The sequence below is a fragment of the Perissodus microlepis genome, chromosome 17 (assembly GCF_051167445.1).
Source record: "Perissodus microlepis isolate ML-2025 ecotype Zambia chromosome 17, ASM5116744v1, whole genome shotgun sequence".
In the NCBI taxonomy this organism is placed as follows: domain Eukaryota; kingdom Metazoa; phylum Chordata; class Actinopteri; order Cichliformes; family Cichlidae; genus Perissodus; species Perissodus microlepis.
Window position 1 is genome coordinate 14440926 of NC_140477.1, and position 20657 is coordinate 14461582.

At 40.4% G+C, this 20657-nt stretch overlaps 1 protein-coding gene across 11 annotated transcripts in view; it reads right to left on the reverse strand.

The window, feature by feature from the left end:
* Nucleotides 1-20657, reverse strand: part of magi2a (membrane associated guanylate kinase, WW and PDZ domain containing 2a) — a 257866-nt gene that overhangs the window by 64042 nt on the left and 173167 nt on the right. For all 11 annotated transcript variants that reach the window (XM_084909999.1, XM_084909992.1, XM_084909991.1 and 8 more), the window contains exons 4-6: nucleotides 19821-20036; nucleotides 17277-17487; nucleotides 11772-11851 (exon numbers count right to left, since the gene is read on the reverse strand). In XM_084909999.1, coding sequence (XP_084766125.1) covers nucleotides 11772-11851; nucleotides 17277-17487; nucleotides 19821-20036 — 507 coding nt within the window. The remainder of the gene's footprint in view (nucleotides 1-11771; nucleotides 11852-17276; nucleotides 17488-19820; nucleotides 20037-20657) is intronic.

Sequence of the window (20657 nt, forward strand, 5' to 3'; positions counted from 1 at the left end):
AGACAAAATCATTTTAGATACCCCATTTGCACTTTTTAACTTTGCATGACTTTTTCTTAAATTTTGCAATAAGCTCCACTAGAAGAGAAATCACCTGCATCAACTCATCAGACACACTGACACGGTCCAGAAAAAGCTCCTGCTTCCTGTGCTCCTGACAGAAAGGATGCTTGGTTTCTAAATGTGTCCTCAGCTTGCTTGGCACCATGTTAGCATTAGCTAACTCCTCTTGACATGATGCACTTGGGCTGAGGGGCTGTTGACATCCTAGCTCCAGCTGAGACCATAAGACCGATCTACTGACAAATCGCCCCCTCCTTTTTTCTTTAGTCGGTGCGTCACACTGGTGGATAGTTGTGCTTTGCTCCACACAAGTAAGCGATCTGCTGCTCCCATCACAAATTTTATGAATCTTCTTGCTATCAGTCATGAACTTTAAGTCCAGCAACTACACTGCCTTTCATGTAGTTTTTAAATTTTGGCGGCTCTTTACTATCAGTGCAGCAAACTTGTAGTTCAGCATGTGCATATGTTTCTGTGACTACATGGCCAACAAGCTATGGCTCCCCGGGGACAACTGCACAAGCTGAGTCATTCTAACAGCTGTCAGTTAATCATATGGCTGAATCTGCTTACAGTAATTTAAAACCACACAGGCTGTGACAGGGTTTGATACACAGTGATGTGCTCATGATTTACTGCTGTATTTGTCACATGCGGGTCCAACAGATATAAACCACACATATTTTTTTCCTACTGGGCAAAGATTGTTTACTTAGTCTTTCAGAAGATGATTAATAAACCAATACATCTGCGCTGTGACAGGAAAAGTCAAAGCAACAGCCGTGGCTTTGACAGCAAATCAGTTAATTGTGTCACTTGCTGGCAGCAGTGTTTTCCTCTGTTGTATATTTCTCCATTTCAATGAGCTGCCATTTTTTCCACAGCTTGTTTTCCTTTTAAATGCACCTGCATGGCGTGGAAACCCTCCTTTCATTTGCTCTACTTCAGTGTCTCACTGGTCTCTAACTTAAGTTAAGCAGTAGAATAAAAGTGAGGAAAAAAAGCAGAATTCACAAGCTTGTACCTTATCAGGGCATTCCAGTGACAGGAGGAGATGTACTGAAGTGTGACCTGGCACTTATCCCCTCCTCTGTTGTCTCCAAAGTTCGGGTTTATTTGGATAAACTCTTTGTGAAAAACACTTACAGCTGCGTGCAGCTGCAAACAGACAAGCGCATGCTTTCTCCTTTTTATTTTTTGTTTCTAGCGTTACCCTCCGAAGCACTCTTTTTTCATCCTGCTGGGGTCAGAGAAAAATTTGTGAAATCCTTTTGTTAGGTGTTAAACAAGGTAATTTTGTAGAGTATAGTGTTTCATTATAGCCTCCAGGATGCTGTGAATAACATAAAATAATGTATTAGGGTAGACTATGTTTACAGGGCTCGCAAAATCGCTAGCCCGACGTCCCGGGGCTAGCGATTTTTCCAGTCGGGCTACCAAAATCTGTCTCTGCCCTGCCCGTCGGGCTATCATAGGAAAATATATTTCAATGCTTTTGCATTCTTTCGGAAATGTAGCTGGGTAATTATGTCATTGGCATCGGTGAGCCACTGTCAATATGTGACATATTGAAATCGTGTTTGAATTTGCGCTTGTTTTTTGCTTTCACTTTGCAATCGCGCGAACTGTTTTATAGAGAGCGACAGCACTGATTGGTGAGTGATGATAATTTGCGCACCAATTCCTCTGACATCGTCTTATCAATCGTTAGCTTACTATGCAAACATGACAAGTGAAATCTCCCGCAGCAAGCTTAAACATGTGAGAGGTTGATCGCGCAGAGAATCGCTGAGCGTTATGTGAGTGCGTGTGTAAAAGCAGCAGGATATATATTTTAGTTCTGCTGAGCCAAATAAGACAGGTCAGCGTGAAGAAGTGACAGCCAAAGAAAAGCTTACCACAAAACGGAAAAGTTATGACAAATCAGACTATAAGGCAAAAAGAAAGTGCAGCTTTATGGTTTCATGGACAAAAGAATTTCTGTGGCTGCGATATGATGAGCTATATAACCAGGGCTGCACATAAGTGGTCCGCAGGTGCGCATTCGCTGTCAAAATAAAAAACGCGCACAAGATAAGAAGTTGCAGCGCGTGTTTGCGTACATAAGATTTTCTGGAGGAGGACAGACATTTGTTTAGAACTCTTAAAGATGTCGAAGAAGCAAACTCCTTTAAGAAATTACTTTGGTGTTCCTCCACCTCCAAAGAAATGTCAGAATGAGTCCGAACCACAAAAGAAGCACGTATTCTCGGAAAAGTGTTTGCAGGAGGTGAGCTGGCTTCAAACAAATGATGAACGCACAGACATGTGGTGCAGAATGTGCCGTGAAAATCCCACTCTAGCGGACAAAAACAGTGCCTTTTTATATGGACGCAAACGCGCGTTGCAACTTCTTATCTGGTGCGCGTCTTTTATTTTGACAGCGAATTTGCACATGCGGACCACTTATGTGCACCCGTGTAAATAACATAATGTTCTGCCGGGTGTGTTGTTGCTTTTCCCTCGATTTCTGAGTCGACAAGCACCTTTGTTACTGGGACCAGTCATTTTAAGAAAGGCCCCCATTAGAACCCATGAGAAATGCAAGAAATGCATTATTGCTCAGTCTGCAATATCTTTCCCAGAACAAACACCAATTGCAAATAACATACTAAAAATAAACCTGAAAATCAGTTTAGAATAGCGTACTATGTTGCAAAGAGTGAACTACCACTGGCACAATTTAGCAGTCTTTGCAAACTTCAAAAAGCAAATGGCCTCGATCTTGGTTCCACTTGCCTCTTTCCCGTGACTTCAGTGGAAATTTCAAATTCAGGATCTGACACAGACTGATTCATGTCCTACACAGTTCTTACAAGTTCATAGAAATTTCTGTTCAATTAGAACCAAGTATTTGAGTTGATGATTGTAATTTTTATACAATGTTGTAATTTGTGTTTAAACAATTTTTTGATTAATGTTTTGTTTCCATTACAATATTATACTTTAATGTATAATATTGTAACGGAAACAAAACATCAATCAAAAAATTGCTCTCTTTTTTATTCGGGCTACTTAAATTTATTTTGGGCTACCAAAAACTGAAGAGTCCCTGCCCGAAGGGCTACCAGGGATTTTGAAATTTTGCGAGCCCTGGTTTAGTCTGCCAGTCCATATAGATGAATAAAAACATAAAATTGAAATATCAGCAAATTATAGGATTCAGCTTAAGTGTACTCAGGAGTTTCAATTTTTTGGAAGAAAATAAACTGAATACTAAAAATCCTCAAGTGTCTCCTTATCATGTCCATTTTCTTTTTTCTTTTTTTTAAATGCAAGTACACATACCTCTGTAAACACGTTTGTATAAACTAACTGATATAAAAATGCTTAATTCCATTTAGGTCAAATGATCCACTCAGACATTTATTAGGCACACCTTGCTACTGTAGCCGTTACACTTTCATGTTTATGAAACCAGGTTGAGATGATCTGAGCTTTGTGACATGAATGCAGCCATCAGACGATGGGTACACGGCAGTCACAGAGGGATGCACTTGGTCAGCAATACTCAGGTAGGCTGTGGCATTAAAATGATCAGTTGGTACTAAGGGGCTCAAAGTGTACCAAAAAAATATCCAGAACATCATTACGGATGGATCCATGTTTTTATGCTGATTATAAAAAAAATTCTGATCTCACCTACCAAATGCTACAGCACAAATCAAGACCCCCTGGTGAGCAAGTGCAAATTGTAGTCTCAGTTTCCTGCTCTTAGTTGAAAGGAGTGCCATCCGGTGTGGTTGTCTGCTGCTGTAGCCCATCTGCTTCAAGGCTGGATGTGCTGTACACTTCTACATACGTTCATTGTCATGAGACATAATTTGAGTTACCGTAGCCTTCCTATCAGCTTGAAGGATTCTCCTCTGATCTCTGGCACACAACAAGGCATTTTCACCCAGAGAACTGCTGCACTGGATATTTTCTCTTTGTCAGACTTAGAGATATCTAAGAATATCTGAGAATGCCTCAGCAGATGAGCAGTTTCTGAAATACTCAGACCAGCTATTCTTACTCATTCTGATGGCCGGTCTGACCTTCAGCAGGTGTTGACCATTTCTTCATGACTAAGTGCAACAAGTTGCTGCTGTGTGATTGGCTGATTGGATATTTGCCCAGATAAGCATCTGACTGGTTCCTAATCAAGTGACCTAATCAGTGACATATTATTGTATTCAAACATTTTCTGAGAATTCAGAAGATGAAACAACAGATAGATATCAGTGTCACAGTACTGAATCCTAAGTACAGAAGAACATAACAAACACAGACCTGAATCAGCAGAATTATGTACTGTTCTTTTTTTCAAAGTCACAGACAAAGCACTTTAAAGTGAGCTTACTTGACATCTAAATCACGGGTGTCACTCTTATTTTGCCTCATAGACCACAGAAAGTGTGCCACCACTGCATAATAACCCATACAAATTATATCCTTCTTTTAACACAGTAAAGTGCAAGTACACTCGGAAAGCTTTAAACTTTAATGAACCATCCATTTCCGATACAGATGATGAACAGCAAAAGATGTGTTAAGAAAAATAAGCGCAACTGTGAGTCTACTGTCATTACAAAGAAATGCTACTTTTGTAAATCAAAGAAACCCATTGGCGTGGTATGGTAGGCCATGGGTAATGAAAAAAACCATTAATAACTTTGCAGCACAGTGCTTTCCGCCTTAAATCATAGTGGAAAGTCCAAAAACAATGCCGGTCTTCTCTGTAGTTTTCACACTTTGCAAAGCCATCCACCTCGATCTCAAGTATTAAAATCGGTTCTGAATATTTGAATTAAAAAGGAAAATGGAGTTTAAAAAGTCTATAAATTAATCTTTCTCTCAGCTCTTTACCATCTTTTTGGCTCTCAGACCCAAACCCAACAGTTCCTTTTGAAGGCGTAAATCTTTTATAGAACGCACACAAATATAGCTCCACTTTTAAAAAAGGCTCAGTATTTTCCTATCATAGCCGGGCAGTGTAGTTTGCAGCAAACATTACTCAAACAAAAGTAAATAATGCATTGGATCGTTGCTGTGGAGTAGTACACATTTAATGCACTACTGACTATTCTGGGCAGCAGAATTATGTGGGTCATATTCTGCTACTTCCTGAACTTCAATACCCGTGTGGAGGGATATAACGGTGTGACCTTTTGATTGTTATTATCCTTTAATAACTTTTCGCACCAGTGAAGCTCTGTGGCACAGTCTTAGGTTCATTTTGCTTTTTGTCTCATTTTTTCAAAAGAAAATAAATAATAACGCTTAAAGGTATCCTTAAAATCATCATAAATCAACATAAATTACCTTAATGCAGTATTGTATATATCATCTAGGTTTATTTATGCTAATTTTAAAAAAGTGCAGTGCTGGTATTCACACTAGTATTCACACAATGACATTTAATTCAGAAGCTGCATGTCACACAAACACCTGCCACACAGTCTTCCTTCCATCCAATCTCCAGGTCTCAGGCATGCTCTGCTGGGGATGTTCTCAAAATACACCCATCAATCATGCTGTCGACATCTACGCCTGCCATCCCCAACCCCTCCGACTCCGCTCCCGACTGCTGCAGAAAGGCTCAAGGTGAAGGAGGGCGCTGCGTTTCGCCATCTATAATAACTCACCTGTAGAAGTGCACACACACTCACTGCAGGGTGAGTGTGTCTTCACATTCACAAACAACACCCTGCACCCCACAAAAATCACAAAATCTATCTAAAAAGTCCCGCTGAGCTGGCTAAATTGACATCACAGCGAAAGGAGAGATGGCATTTCCCAGGCTGGAGTAGCGCTGTCCCATCTGGACAGAAGTGATGAAGTATCGGAGGGACACGCAAATACATGCACTGGATGGCGTTTTTTTTTTTTTTTTAAACTGCAGATGTGAGAAAAGCAAAGAAAAACGAGTAAAACGCTGGTCCTGCTAGTTCCCCTGGAGAGAGCACAAGAAGGAAGTGTGAGCCCAAAGCTAGCCTGTGAGACACGATAATAACTTTGTGTGTTTGGCCGTGAAGCTCCTCACATGACCAGAATGTAATTACTTGTCTGCGTTTGCTGCCCTCTGTATACACGAGCCCCGTCTTTTGGGATTCACAGAGGCAAAAGACAAGAGGCGCTGTAATACGATTAAGCACGATCAGAGTAATAATCCCTCCCTGCAATTTATGCGTCTATTCATACACTACGTTATACTGTATGTAGTATAACTTCCCCTGATATATAGCATATCTTCTCCAGATAGGACAAACTGACAGCTAATTAAACATGAAGAAACAGTGAGAACAAACTGCTTTTAGTTTACTTATCGGGGGAATTCTCTTTGTCTTTACCTGTGAAGGCAAATAAAAGGGAGAAAACCAGCTGAATAAGTAAAGAGGTGAGACAAGAGTATGGCCCATTCAGTTTATTTTTTTCCAGGCCAACAAATATTTGGCAGGATAGAAAAAAAAAAACACAACCAGGCAATTTTAAGTGAGAGAGTGGGAATAAAAGCAAAGAGGGAGGTTCTGTAAAAAGCCTGTCCTAGTTTTTTTTTTTAACCAAAACAAAAAAGAAGAGGCACGAGGACACGAGGGAGAGAGGATGATATAGAAGATATAGAGGTAGAGAGTGGAGGTGAGAAAAAAATATAGGCAGAAAGAGTGAGGGAGAAATATAGAGCGAGTTATGTAACTACAAGGCGCCTGTGATGTCAGCTGCTCTGTCTTCACTGAAGCTGACACTCCTTTGAACATGCAGGAATGAGCACCCTAATCCGAGCACACATTTCTGCGCATATTTTGACAGAATCTGGTTGTATGCGTTGCAACTGACTTTAAACATGAGAGGGAACAAGTTGTCTTCACCAGAGGTGAAAACATTTACTCACATATGGCTGTTAGGTACAGCGCTGAGGTTCTAAACAGTCAGTTGGGGTTTTTTAAATCTCTATTTCACCTCATTTTAGGAGGGAAACTGTAGATTTTAATACCATAACATCTATCTGACAGCTGCAGTTACCAGCTGCTTCAAAGATGAAAGGCTTTATGTCCAAAACACTTAAAATATCATGCGTTATACTAAGATTAAACACGTCACTAGTACTTAAAGCAAATTGTGAATTGTGTATTTCAGTACGTATGACCTATGCAGGCAGCTTTCGTATTCCTTAGTCTTGTGTTGACGTAAGAGATTCGGCTCGTCTGTGAGCAAAGAAAATTCTCCCTCCACAGAATGAAACCTACCTCAGAGCCGTGTAACATAGGCATGGTCACAGTGGCTTTGTCGATCACTTAATCACTTTCTTTTATATGCATTTATTTAAAAAATTGTTTTCATATTCACACTTTTCCAAGTACACAAGTCCCTCTGACTAAGGTTGGTGATTATCTCACAGGATTAGGAGATAACAAGCTCGATCATCTGGCTCCTTATTTCTTGCCTTGTTAGCCTTTTGTTTAATCACAACTGCTAGATAACAGTTGACTTAGAGAAATGATACCACCAGATACGAAAATAATTTGCAACAAAGCAAAGCTTTCCTCCTTAAGTATATTCTGGTGACAGTACAATTCTCCTATCAAATTTGTAATAAAGAACCTTAAGTATTGCGGTTTAAGTCCAGTGTATAAGCACTTCTTCCATGTGTGCTCTTCACTTTCACTCCTCTCCTCTACACTCAAAGTCTGACTTAATACTGTACTCCTCTTCCTCCTTCTCTCTCCCTGTTGTCTCGTTACACCTCAGAGACTCCACCCCGCGATCCTGTTAGTGCTTATCAGAGCATGGCTCGGGTTCAAACATGGACACGCACACGCCCACACCTTTCCCCCAATCAATACCGAATTTACAGAGACAGCTTTTCTCTCCTAGCTGAGCTCAGCTCTCAGGGGTGGCTGGTGTCACCAGGCTGTGGAAGTTTGGCTGAACTACATACATCTTGTATGGCTGCTGACACAGAAACACACTTTGAGTTACTAAAGTCTACAAAGCAGAGCAAAGTGCACACCACCGTATTATCTTCCCTGGCGGATCTTTAAGTCTTGGATCGTCAAAAGAAATATATCTGAAAGCTAAATAAATACAGAGGTCAACAGCTTAATTATGGAATTAACAAATCCCCGAACACAAAGTCAAATGAACCAAAAGCTGTGTGAGGCTGAGATGTTGATGCAGTGAGATGGCTAAAAAGATCCCAGAATTAAATACGATTCTTTAAGTCGAGGTTTAACCCACATAACAACGTGCGCTTGCAGTTAACACCGTAACAAAATCAGAAATCTCTTTCAGGAAATTCAATATTCCAAACTATAAGGAAATTTGCCCATTTTGACCCACTGAGGTGCAGCATTCAGCTATAACTTATTACTGAGCTCAACAATTCTCCTGTGTTTTCCACTTGAGAATTGAGCAGTCACAAAGTTCAATGACTACAGCTATAAAAAACAAAAACTGTAACTAATTTAAATTTGGCTGTTGCATCCCTCAAGATTGTATCCCTGATGAGCCACACTGTTTTCCCAGGACTCCATTAAATGTGAATTTCAATATGGGAAAGAGGAAGAAGTTGCAAAGACTTAGCTTTGGGGAGGAAGGTGATGGTGAGAAAAAAACCTACTTATATTCAATATCATGTGTACTGGCGGATGATGACACAGAAACCACAATTTATGCTTCGTTGACCGTCCTTAAACTTCAAGAAGTTAAAATAAACTAAGACCCGTTTCTCATGACCAGAGATCCTAAACATTAAAGCTGCGTTATTTCAACACAGAAGCCGTTTGATCTCTAAACCTTTAAGGCGCATAGTGAACTTGCAGATAAGTGCTGAAGGTGCACAAGGAGAAAACCTTGAAGAAGATAACAGCTATATTTCAAACAGGTGCGTTTTTTACCTTTTTTTTAAATTTTTTTTTTTACAGGTGCAGTCACTGAACTTTTTCATTCAGCTGATCCCGACCTGAAGCCACTGTTATCAACTGCTATACAGTTGACTCTCTTGCCTGACTTTGATTCGTACCGCTGGGACTAACTAAGTGGATGAGACGCCCCGAGAAGATCAGCAGCGATCCTTGCAAATATCAGCACATCTCCTCATGTGGTGTGTCCTTGGTGGATAAATAGGTTTGGAAGTCTTGGAGATGAAAGCACAATCACATTTGGACTAATTCCTCACAGGCGCCTTTGTCTTTGTTTCTGTGTCATTTCATCATCTTCGAGATCATTCTCCCTTTAATGTCTGAAGATTTAGAGAGAAAGGGGAGTTTCAGTGACTACATGGGGGTTCTTTTGAATAAGAGGCAATTTTTTTGGAAGGTTAAAACAGTCTATGAGTCTTCATGCTTAATGCTACCAAACCGCAAATACAAATATTTCTATTTTCACTTAAAACATGCTGGAATCCTTCATCATCTTATGTACTTTATGTAGGATGTGAATTTTATTTAACTTCATGGTACACACCAGGGAATATTTAATGTGTAGTTGATTGAAAAACAATAACCATGCAGCTCTGCGAGGCTGTAGTTATGCAGTTATGAAAATGAAAACATGTTGAGCAGGAAGTAGTTGTAGAAAAAACAGCGCAAGCTGGTATGAATATCATTCGTTTTCTAGTTTTTTAAGGAATCTGACTGGTGTTAGGTCAAGAGCTGTGAAAATTAGATTTCTGATCAGGTGTTTGTGCGAGATGAAAGGTCAGAGTCACTGGAATTCATTTGTAGGTGGAGAGGAGGCAGTAGTGTCTGTATTGAATTTCTAGGGCTGTGCAGGAATATTGCACCATTTGAGTATTTGTTCACCTAATTTTTAAATGATGGACTTGTGTAGAATCTCGGCTTGGGCGACCTTAAGGTATATTTTATTCCAGGTAACTTAATTATGCAACGTAAGTATAGTCAAAAACACAGCAGGAGAGGAAGAAGATCACAGTTTCCTGATTTCAGATATCAGTTTCCTTGTGCTGGCAGATGAGCACCAAAGCTGTTATGATTTCAAACTCTATATAATAGCTAAGATGTTTTATACTGAAGTGGTTGTTCAGCTTTATTTCACAAAAGCTTGTTGTCTCATCTGCCTATGGCTCAGTGACAACAGAAAAAAAGTAAAAGTAGGATGGCAGCCTCCTTGCAACTAGGAAAACATCAGTGGTAGCCAACTGATTTTCTATCCGCATTCAGCTTCTGATTGCAAGTTGCTATAGTGACCAACTGGTCCAAAGATGATGGCACATGTCACCTTCTGTCTCTAAACTTCTGTCTCTAAGACCAACTGCAATCACTCTGAATTTACAAATGCAGAAAAACTGCCAATAACTCTTTGCAACAAGGGACTCAACTGCCTGCCAACTTGTTGCATTCTGGTTATATTTCCATTAAAACGTAAGCTGGGTGAGTGTCTGTTTCACTTGCTATCCTGCAGGAACTGTGTCATTATTTGTAGAGGAATTTCTGAACTTCTGTTTCAAATCTACATTTCTGGCTGGAGTAACTGGTTAATGTGAATTTCTGTGAATGTAGATGGTGACAGATTTGTCATTTCTGCTGATTTAATCACAGCTACAGACCGATAGCAGACTGACTCCATGTTATTGCTGTTTCGACACACCAAAGTCAGTTTAAAGATGGCAGCTGACTGCGAGTGGTCGCAAAGCTGGTCTCTGTTTTCAAAGCAATGAGCTAAAAGGGAACGAGATCACAAGTTCATTGCGCACTTTGGCAATAATTTGTGCCAAGTCTGTAATTACCATTTTCCCTATTGTGACTGTAGCCTCATGAAAGTTTATTAGTACACTTCCAATTATCATTTGCCACATTTCCAAAACTAAACAATACACCAACATATGTAACTGTCTGTCATACAACTGGCAACACAGGGCAGGTTAAATTTGACCTGGGGCGAGGTGTCATTTGCTCACGTGACTTGCCGTCTGAACACTCATTCAGTGTCCAATGTATTTATGTGCTTCCAGGAATATGCATCCTGAAAAAACCTTGCTGCCCTCCCACCATAAACAAGCATGCACTGAAAAGAGAAACAAGTAAGCAAGGTAGTCACTTCTCTTCTCTATCTCTGTCCATCCCCAGTCATATTCAACTGCACTGCTCCCTCAGCGCCTATAACTCAGTTGATAAACCCCCTCTTGGTCACGCACAAAAAGAAAGGGGAAGCAGGAAGGCTGGATGTGAGAAAAAAAGAGAAAGATACAACTCACTTGTGTATTTGTATTTGTCTATAAAAATGCATTGACATTCATCTCTCTCCTTTCTTTTTGTTGTGTGTTTATCGAGTGTGTGGGTGGATAAAGGACACTTCAGATCTCGCTCGGTTGAGAATAAAGAAGTCTTTGTAACCTCCAGTCTCTTTGGTCCTGGGTTTTAAGCACACATATCACGGGGCTTCCTATCAACTGCAGCGCGGGCTGTCACACACATTAGCGCTGCCTCTACATAACTCCTAAAACATACAAATCCTGTACCAGCGTACACAATTTAGCAAATGTCCTTCCACCGACTTGCAGGAAATCATGCCACTGTGCAGCTCATCAGAGCAACAGGCAAGATTTTAATCTCTTGAAATTAATGCCGTGAGCAACTTACATTCCAGTGTGTAGTTAGCATCAGTGAATGTAAGAGGCAGAAAAGCATAAAAGAGGAAAAACGAATAGACGATGGAGCTGCTGTACTCACCATCCTCTTTGCATTCCTCGGGCGGCTTTGCTTTCTTGGCTAGCCTCGGGTCCAGCCACGATGTTGTCTTAGTGTTGTGGCTGTGAAGAAAAGACAGAGAGAGCGTGAGAGGCAGTGTGATAGATGGCGAGAGAGAGGAGACTTGGCACAAAGAGAGAGAAGGAGGTTGGTGGATTCTTAATTCAGCCAGAGAATCATTTCAGAGAGGAAAGATGAGACTCCCTTGAGTGCCTGCGTCTAAAAAAGGTGACAAGAGAGATGAAAAATGCTTTAGGTTAACAAAATGGCAATCAATACTTTTAATTTGCTCACTGTCTCTCATTAGCGGGCGGGGGAGGAGGAGAGGAGAAGGGATAGGAATGGATAGAGGGGTGACTGGGGGAGTGATGGAGAGGAACAGCTGTGGGCTTGGCAGATTCAGCCAGAGCCCCAGGCAGAGAGCTGGATCTAGATCAGATATGATGATGTGCCAGGGAAGCGCAATGCATCTACGCGGCTTGTCTGAAGCTCTGGACCCACAATGGCCTCCCTTCATGATGACAGAACAATAGTAGGAAGGGAAAAGTCAGGGGAGGTGTAGAAAATGCCTACAGTAAAAAGATAAAGGAAGCGAGAAGATAAAGGAAGAGGATGCAGCGAGGAGACCTTCTTATCTTTTTTTCTCTTTAATACTTTTAACTTTTGTGTTTTCCCGCAGGATATTTTCTTCGCAGCTAGGCGTCAAACACATATAGATTTACAGAGAGGAACAACAGTCTTGAAAACATGCAAAATGCAAAATATAGAGATAATAATGTTAAGTTAAGTGATGGTCTGTTGATGACAAAGAAGACAAAGGGAAAAAACACAAAAGTAATCACTGAGCAAAAAGTAGTCTGGCATGTTTCTCTCACCTGATTCACTGAAGTGCAATGAATCAGCTTATTTTAGGGCGTTTTCACACCGACACACTTTGTTCACTCTCATCTGAATCAGCTGGTGGCTTTGTGAACTAGTAGTTTTTCTCTGTGGCTTGGTTGCTTTTCACAAAAATAAAACTCCAAACAGACTCCAAGAAAACCCAATTGTGCCACAACAAACCACGTGAGAACACTCAGACCACACAGCAACAAAATTAAATACAAGAAGTAGTTGCTTTTGTCCGGCCTGGTGGATAACACAACTAAGTGAGTCCCTGACTTATTTTACAGCCAGGGGCTACAGTTTGTTTACTCTTACAGTTTACAGCATGCAGCTGGTACCCAGGTCAGATTATGGGTAGATCATGTTAACATAAAGGAAACATTCTCGTTTAGAAACGGACCTGAGACAAACTGCTGAGCTGCTCCTCTTGATGCACTTGAGTGCAAGTCTGGTCACATCAGCACAAATGAACCAGAGTTGGATTTAAATGGACTAAACAGCGCAGATGTGAAAACACCTTTAGTCTCTGTTATCACCTCCATAGAGCTTATCGCTGTTAGGAATGTGGGGCTAGGACCCAAATGCAGAGTCAGGAAGCAGGCAAGATAAACAGAAAAAAACAACAACTCCTGTTTATTGGCATAGAGTCCGTGAAGTACCATACATACAGGAGTAACACCAGGAAACACACCAACAGGGTTATTAGACACTGAGGCAAAAGAGAGAGGGAAACTGTGGCTATTTATACATATAAAAACACTGAGGGCTAATCAGGAGATAAGACACAGCTGGGAGCAAAGAAGACACGGGTTCACAGATTCAGCACTATCACAGGGGAGGTAGTAAAACTAAAAGTAAGTCACAAAAGACAACTAACTGCCAAAGTAAAACACGGAGTAAGCGACAGGAACCAAGGAATCAGACGCAAGACTGAGCTTCCCACATGGGAAAGATAGGGGGGATAGACAAAAGGAAACACATGAGAATACTAGAAATAGTAATGAAATACAACTAGAAAAGAAGATTCAAAATACTAGGACTAAATGAGAACTGAAAACTTCCCAAGATGTAAAAAACTAAACAAAATCCAGAAACAAAGCCCACAGACCACAAAAACAGCACACAGCTCAATGCTAAGACTGTAAATCTGATAGCCAAGTGCATAATTTACAGGATATTAAACTGAAATAATAAGCTAAAAAATAAGAACATCCTCTATACAGCTGCCGAATTGTTGTTGGTTCTCGGTGTCTTTTCAAATTAGTCATTTACTCAATATTAAGGGTTTAACACAAGGTTAGGGTTAGGCTAACTTGTATAGCTGTTAAAGTATATAATTGTATTTGAAAGGGAAAATCTTCTGCTTTTATATGGATAAAATACATCCTAACCCCAAAAGAGTGCCAACAACCTGCTGGATGATGATGTTTATCTAGAATACTAATTGCTGGAATATTAGAATAATTAAAATAAATATATATAAAAAACTACGTAGAACAACCAGATAGTTGTTATAGCCCTGCAACATTGTGTTTGTGCTTTACTGATCCTAACTAAAAGCTATATTACTTTGCTAAATCTCAAAGTGACAGGTATAATCTTCACCAACTTCAGTAGCTTAATTAACTGAGTTAACATGTTGACATTTGCTGATTAGTATTAAATGGTGCACAGAACAAGGCGTTTCTGTCATAAAATCAGTTATTTTAAATACAAATAACTGAAAATAAATAAAATAAATAAATACATTTTATTAAAATATATATTTTCTTGATCAATCAATTAATTGTTTAATTAGTTATAGGCAAAACATGTCAGAGCAGAGATCTTTATATATTTACAAGGTTTAAACTGCATCTTTGCCAGAAATCACAGCTGTTTCATGGTAGATTTTTTCTCAAAGTGTACTGAGGTATTTTAGTCTGGACCAAAGTAACAGACTGATTGAATGGTGCATTGCTGTCCTTTGAGCTATAAACAGAAGCCTGAGTAGAAAAAAAATGGACAGATAAAAGAGGAACAAGAAGCTTCATGCCAAATACAGAAGAGCATGAAGTGAACTTCAGTGCAAGTTAAAGTCTTTGGCTTAAATGTTGAATCTTTTTCATCAGAGCTTTTTATTCTCTTTTCTTTCCTCTACTTTAGCTTTTCAGTCATTTCTTCTCCATTACTACCTATAGTATATAAAACGTACTACCTCCTTACTCATTTTCTTGTCCTCCCTGTCACCCTGTCTTTTTTCCGCCTTTGCTATTTTTAATCACCTTTTTTCCCTTCCCTCTTCCTCCGTCTATTCCTCTTCTCAGACACCTCACTTCAAGAGCAGTAGGTAAACGAATTGATCTTATATGGAGGCCAATCAAAGACAAGCATCCTTCTGGCAACTGAGATCATTTTGGCACTACATCACTTATGCCTAGAAAAAAAAACCCTTGATGCTATAAATGTGGTAGGCTAAGTGAATTAGTTGTGTAATGTGCTTGATGGATGTGGGAGCATGAGGTTTCTCTGTTTGGGGTAGGAGACATATGGCGAGATGTCTGCAGAGGATAGGAATTAAAAGTTTGCATCTGTGGCAAATAGACATGAAAAGACAACATGTGCCTGGCTGGCTGACAACCCTGTCTCGTTTCTTACTTTGGTGCTGCTGCAAAGCTTCTAGCAGTTAAAAGAGTACGCTCAAGCAGGCTGGGATTCAGCTGATTCTACGGAGAGATTTCTCCTAATCACTGAAATGATCAACTGGTGCCGAAAAGCCCCCAAACTTTTTCGCAATTGCAAAACCCCCTCTCTGCTATATCTACATTTGTTAATGTTTTACAAGAACTCAAATGCACACACAATTCCCACCACACCACTGCAAAAACACACAGCAACTCAATTATTCTTATGTAATAAAAATTCACCCCATGGTTTTACTGCAGCTGTAAAATGCTAACAACTCCAATGAATTAAACTTTAGAGCGTTTATAAGAGTTCTACGTAGCAAGGTATTTCTGGGGAGCTTTAAATCTTTAAAACCACCATGTATGACATATAGTCTGTGTGTGTGTGCTGAGCACAGAGGCAATTAAACAGTGCTGAAAACATAAAGTCACCACATCTTTAGCAATCTTCTTAGGATGTAAAGCAAATGACATGATCTCTGAGTATGGCGCTCAGATTCAGAGCTGTCCCTCTGACTTACTCATTTCTAATCCCGTCCATCCCGGTCACTCCCATTGAAAATCTTAACATCTTTACCTCTGCTGCCTCCAGCTCAGCTTCCCGTCTTTATGTCAGTGCTACTGTTTCCAAACCATACATCATCTAACGCTCGTCTCTATCCACTACACCCCGCCTGCGCTCTCTTCCTCACCTCGGTTTGGCACTGCCCGTTCCTTCGGACGGTTGACCCCAAGTATTTAAACCCCTTCAACTTTCACTACCTGTGGTCCTTGCATCTTCACCTTTCCACCTGCCTTCCTCTTCTCCCCAGAGCATACCTCCCACTTCACCAGACTCTCTCCCACCTGGTCCCTACTCTCACTACAGATCACAATGTTGTTTCTGAGCATTATAGTCCATGCCTGACTTCACCTGTCAACCTGTCCAATCAGTTCAATCGATTATCAATTTGTTCATTTTTCTACTTTTGTTTTTAAGAAATGGGTAAGCTGCTTATTATTACAGAGCGATGCCTTTAGTGAAATTCTTGTATAATCCCAGCACCAATGTTTAAAGCAACAGTTTGTCTCATAGTTGATACCAATAATTTTTGCTGGTTTCTTTTCGTGCCATGATATTTTTTAACATGCAGCCAACACAAACAGATGATTGGCAAGCAGATATTTTTATTGGTAAAGTGACATCAATGGTCAGCTGATATATTAGAGCAGCGGTCCCCAGTCACCGGGCCACGGACCGGTCTGTGAGTCGTTTGGTGCGGGGCCGCGATTGTTGAGGCAGGTGTGAAATTTATGGTTTTATCGATTTTTATAGTTTTTTAAAAAAATCGTTTTTATAGTTAACTTGGTTTCCCTGGGCCTTTTCCTGTGTGTTATGAATAAATCTTCTTTTTTTGGTACCAGTACTGGTTTTATTTTATTGTATTTATCCGCGACACCTTAAAGGCCGGTCCATGAAAATATTGACGGACATATACCGGTCTGTGGCACAAAAAAGGTTGGGGACCGCTGTATTAAAGGATTTATAATTATTGTGATGTGAGTTTGTACAGGTATACATTCTTTCCACAGCTACACACAAGAAATGGCTGAAGGTAAAAGAAAATATTCCAATAACTACGGGAATGCAAAACAACTTTCAAAATCCAATTTTAAAAGTTTTTTTGTTTACATGTCATCAAAAGAGGCTTGATATAAGTTTTTTTTTTTAACATAACACTTCAAAAACAGCAAAAACAAAAGTGAAGGAAAGGAAAGTTCTAGAAAATTATATTTTGCTCATTTTTCAGGGACCCTACTTTAAAAGAAGAAAATTCTTTTAGTTTTTTTTTGTCACTTTACACCCCGCTGAGGTCTTTAAAAATCACTTATAAACATCATCAATTTCAAGAATATCTGAGAAAAGTCTGAATGCATATATCATTCAAACACTTACTCTATGAAGTAGACTTCTCCTTTCTCAGTGTATGCCATCTCCCAGTTGTCTGGCAGCGGCCCTAGCTCATCGTTCTCCTCTGGTTTGGGCACTGCCATCTTCGGGATCTGTCCGTCATCTTTGGGTACCTCGCTCTGGGCCTCTGCTGGGTTGATCTGCGGGCCGACGTCCCCTGAAGCATCTGTGCTCTTGTCCTCATGTTCACTTGATTCTGAGGTGACAACAGGACAAGATGAGTCAGGCATGACATTATCATCGGAGAGGAGAGGAACGGGGGAGGGCGAGGAGAGTGAAAGACAAGGGAGCTGAAGTGTGGAAAATGTGAAGGGACTGATTGAGAGAAGGGGCTAGGGTGGAGGCAGAAAAAAGAGGAAAGAGTGATTAGAAAAAGGTGAGAGGAAGTGGTGACATTGGGGAAAGACAGGAGGGAACAGAGGGAGTGATTGAGGTTAACAAGACAGAAAGATGAATAAATCAGAGGAGACAATAGAGATTGAGAAAGTAGCAGGCGGTGATGCCCTACTTTGAGTTGTGGCAGTGTGTGAAAGTGTTAGCGAGAGAAAAATGGGAAGACAGAGAAAGAGATGGCAAGTGTGAGCTCATCCCAGAGGAGGTTTGGTGGAGGGAAGTGAAGAGGGGACAAATGAAAGTAGCGGATTGAGAGATAATCTATGGGAGGGAAAGCGCAAGGTAGTGATCTGCTTAGATCACAGAGCCTGCTGTGCTCTATTGATTCCCCTTCTGCTCTCCTGGTCAGCCCACACTCGGTCCCTTTCAGAGACAAAACTCCTCCTGAGCCGAGAAAAGCTGCCCACTTTAACAAACAACATGCCTCAGCATGACGTTTTTGAGCATCTCACTATAGCTGAAGATATTTCCACTCTTGATTTATAGAAACTTTTCAACACTTCATGTACAAATTTGAACCGATGGCATTCTGGTCATAAAAGTGGTGCTCTGCTTCAGTTTGGGGTCTCCAAAGATGACAAAACCTTTTTAAGAAACCCCCACTACCACTAGATTGAGATTACTGTTCATAAGCAGGTAAAAACATAAATCATGTCAGCTTCATTAAACGTTGACTACCATACAGTAGGTCTTGTGTCAAAGTCTTAGCTTTTACATGCTGGGTTTTAATGAGATCACAATGTCAGAGATTTATATTATTTTATCATCCACAGCAATGATGTCCGGCAGGCTCCAGACAAAATGAAAGTAAAGTCAAAGTATAAATAACATGCAAAAAAACACACACAAAAATCTACTTTTTAACTTTTTTTGCTTCTGATTTCTTTTAATCAATTCAGGTATTTTATGTCTCTGATCCAGTAAAACAAATATGATATTTAAAGGAAAATCATCACTTCACCTTTAGAACATTTAATCTGAATATTTTCTGTTTGTTTTTCTTCCGCAAATCATGAATCTTACCTTGTTTGACCTCGTTGCCAAAAGGAAACCAATATTGCATCCTTTAACCAAACTTCCATTCTCAAAATATCACCTTAACAGCTCCATAGTACATAGCCTTAATTACATCCAAAAATACAGCTGCAGCACTATATAAAAGTAAGTGCAGGGATCAGCTGAAATCAGCACCCAGACTCCTTGAGCTTCTGTGCTGCTCTGACTGATGCTGTGCAGTGAAAGTCTTTTCCTGAGGCCATGAAACCATCTTAGAAAGTCACAGGACCGAAGCGTGGCTCTGGATTTGGAATCACAAAATTCGAACTCATAATGGTGTTTTTATGATCGCCTATTCATGTGATCACGGGTTTCAGTGCGTGACGGAGCAACTCCACGTATCTGTGTTTGTGTGTTTACTTGTTATAACAAGTGCACACACTAGAAGGTATACTTAGATACGTCTTTTTAGTCTAGTCTTTCAGTGCAGAGAATGGCACCTTTCTCTATCAGTTTATGGATAACAACAAGCAAGAGGTTTGGCCTTGTTACACAGAATGTTAAACCCCTTTTCTGCCAATTTTCTGTATTTACAAAGAGGATAACAGCACTTTCTACAGGGCTGATTCACAAATGAGAGAAAGCACTTAATAAAATGCCCTTGTTGATTTTTAAACAGCCTACAGGCCTTTGTTGAATTGGGGAGCAAAATATGTGTTTGCCCCTTGGCTATCTGTTCTGAGACACTGTTTAAAAATGGTACCTAATGAATGTTATCAAATTCTAGAGAGCAGCAGCGCTAATGCTTTAATCATAAACTGTTTGTGCCGCAGAGGTAATCACTGCGAGAGCGAATTGCCGTTCACTGTTTATATATCACGTCATTAAACTACATATAAAGATATTTGTGTAACCAATTAAAAATGATAATCTGCCGTAAAATCATTTTCAAAGAAATGCATGTAAAAGCAATCTGCTCCTGCATCTGTTGCTAGGCAACCGCCCTTAAAGAGACTGTCGCTGTAACATGCAGATCAGACTGAGCCCAAGCGTGACCTCAGACCCTGCTGTCATGATGAAGCCTTCGGCAGAAGTGACCTTTGCCTCTGTGCGTCTGTGGAGGTTGCTGTCGGGACTGACCTGGGGTGACAGCAACACCGTTGCCATTGACAATGGGTCTCTCCTCCTCCTCCTCCTCGGGGGGCTCGATGCTGGCTTTTTCCATGTTGCTGACTGACTTGTTGCGTTTCCTCTTGCCCTCTGAGCTGGGTCTGGCGCCCGGGAGCAGCTGGTCCGTTACATTTAGCAGCAGAGCGCTGGGCTCAGCCGGAGGCTTTGGGGTGCCGTAAAAGTTATCTGGAAAACAAAGTTTAGAGTTTTAAATCAAAGCTTTGCTATGGGCCACGCTTTCAGACTTTCTACATTCTACAAATGCTATAGATGTACAGTAGAGTGCAAAGGAACTTTAGATTCTCATACATCACATAATATCACCAAGTTGTCAAATTCAGTGTGAAAATGAGAGCAGGACGAAGGGATCTAAAAGATGGCTATCACTGACAAGCTCTGGACATCTTAACATGCACATTTTAGATCAAAGCAACATTTGGCTAAAGCGCAGCCTCACTCTGATGGTATACGTCCACAGCTTCTGTGATTTCCACACTTCCCAATCACTGACTACGACAGCAGCTGGGAAATGCGTTCTGTTGCCAAAGTGTTGCAGTTTCACTGAATGGATTTGATTTGGCTTCTCCCCATTTGAATCAAGTTTACATTTAGCCAATTTTATGCAAATCAGGGGTGCTCAGAGCTCCCCAAACCTTTTAAACTAACCACACACACATTCTAAAATATAGACCCATTGAACAGTTTCAGGGTTCATTGCTTACCTTAGTGTTTAAAGGAACAGGTTTAGTTAAAGGTTTGCTAATATATAAGAAAGCATCTAGAAGAGCTGTTATTTTGGCTCATTTT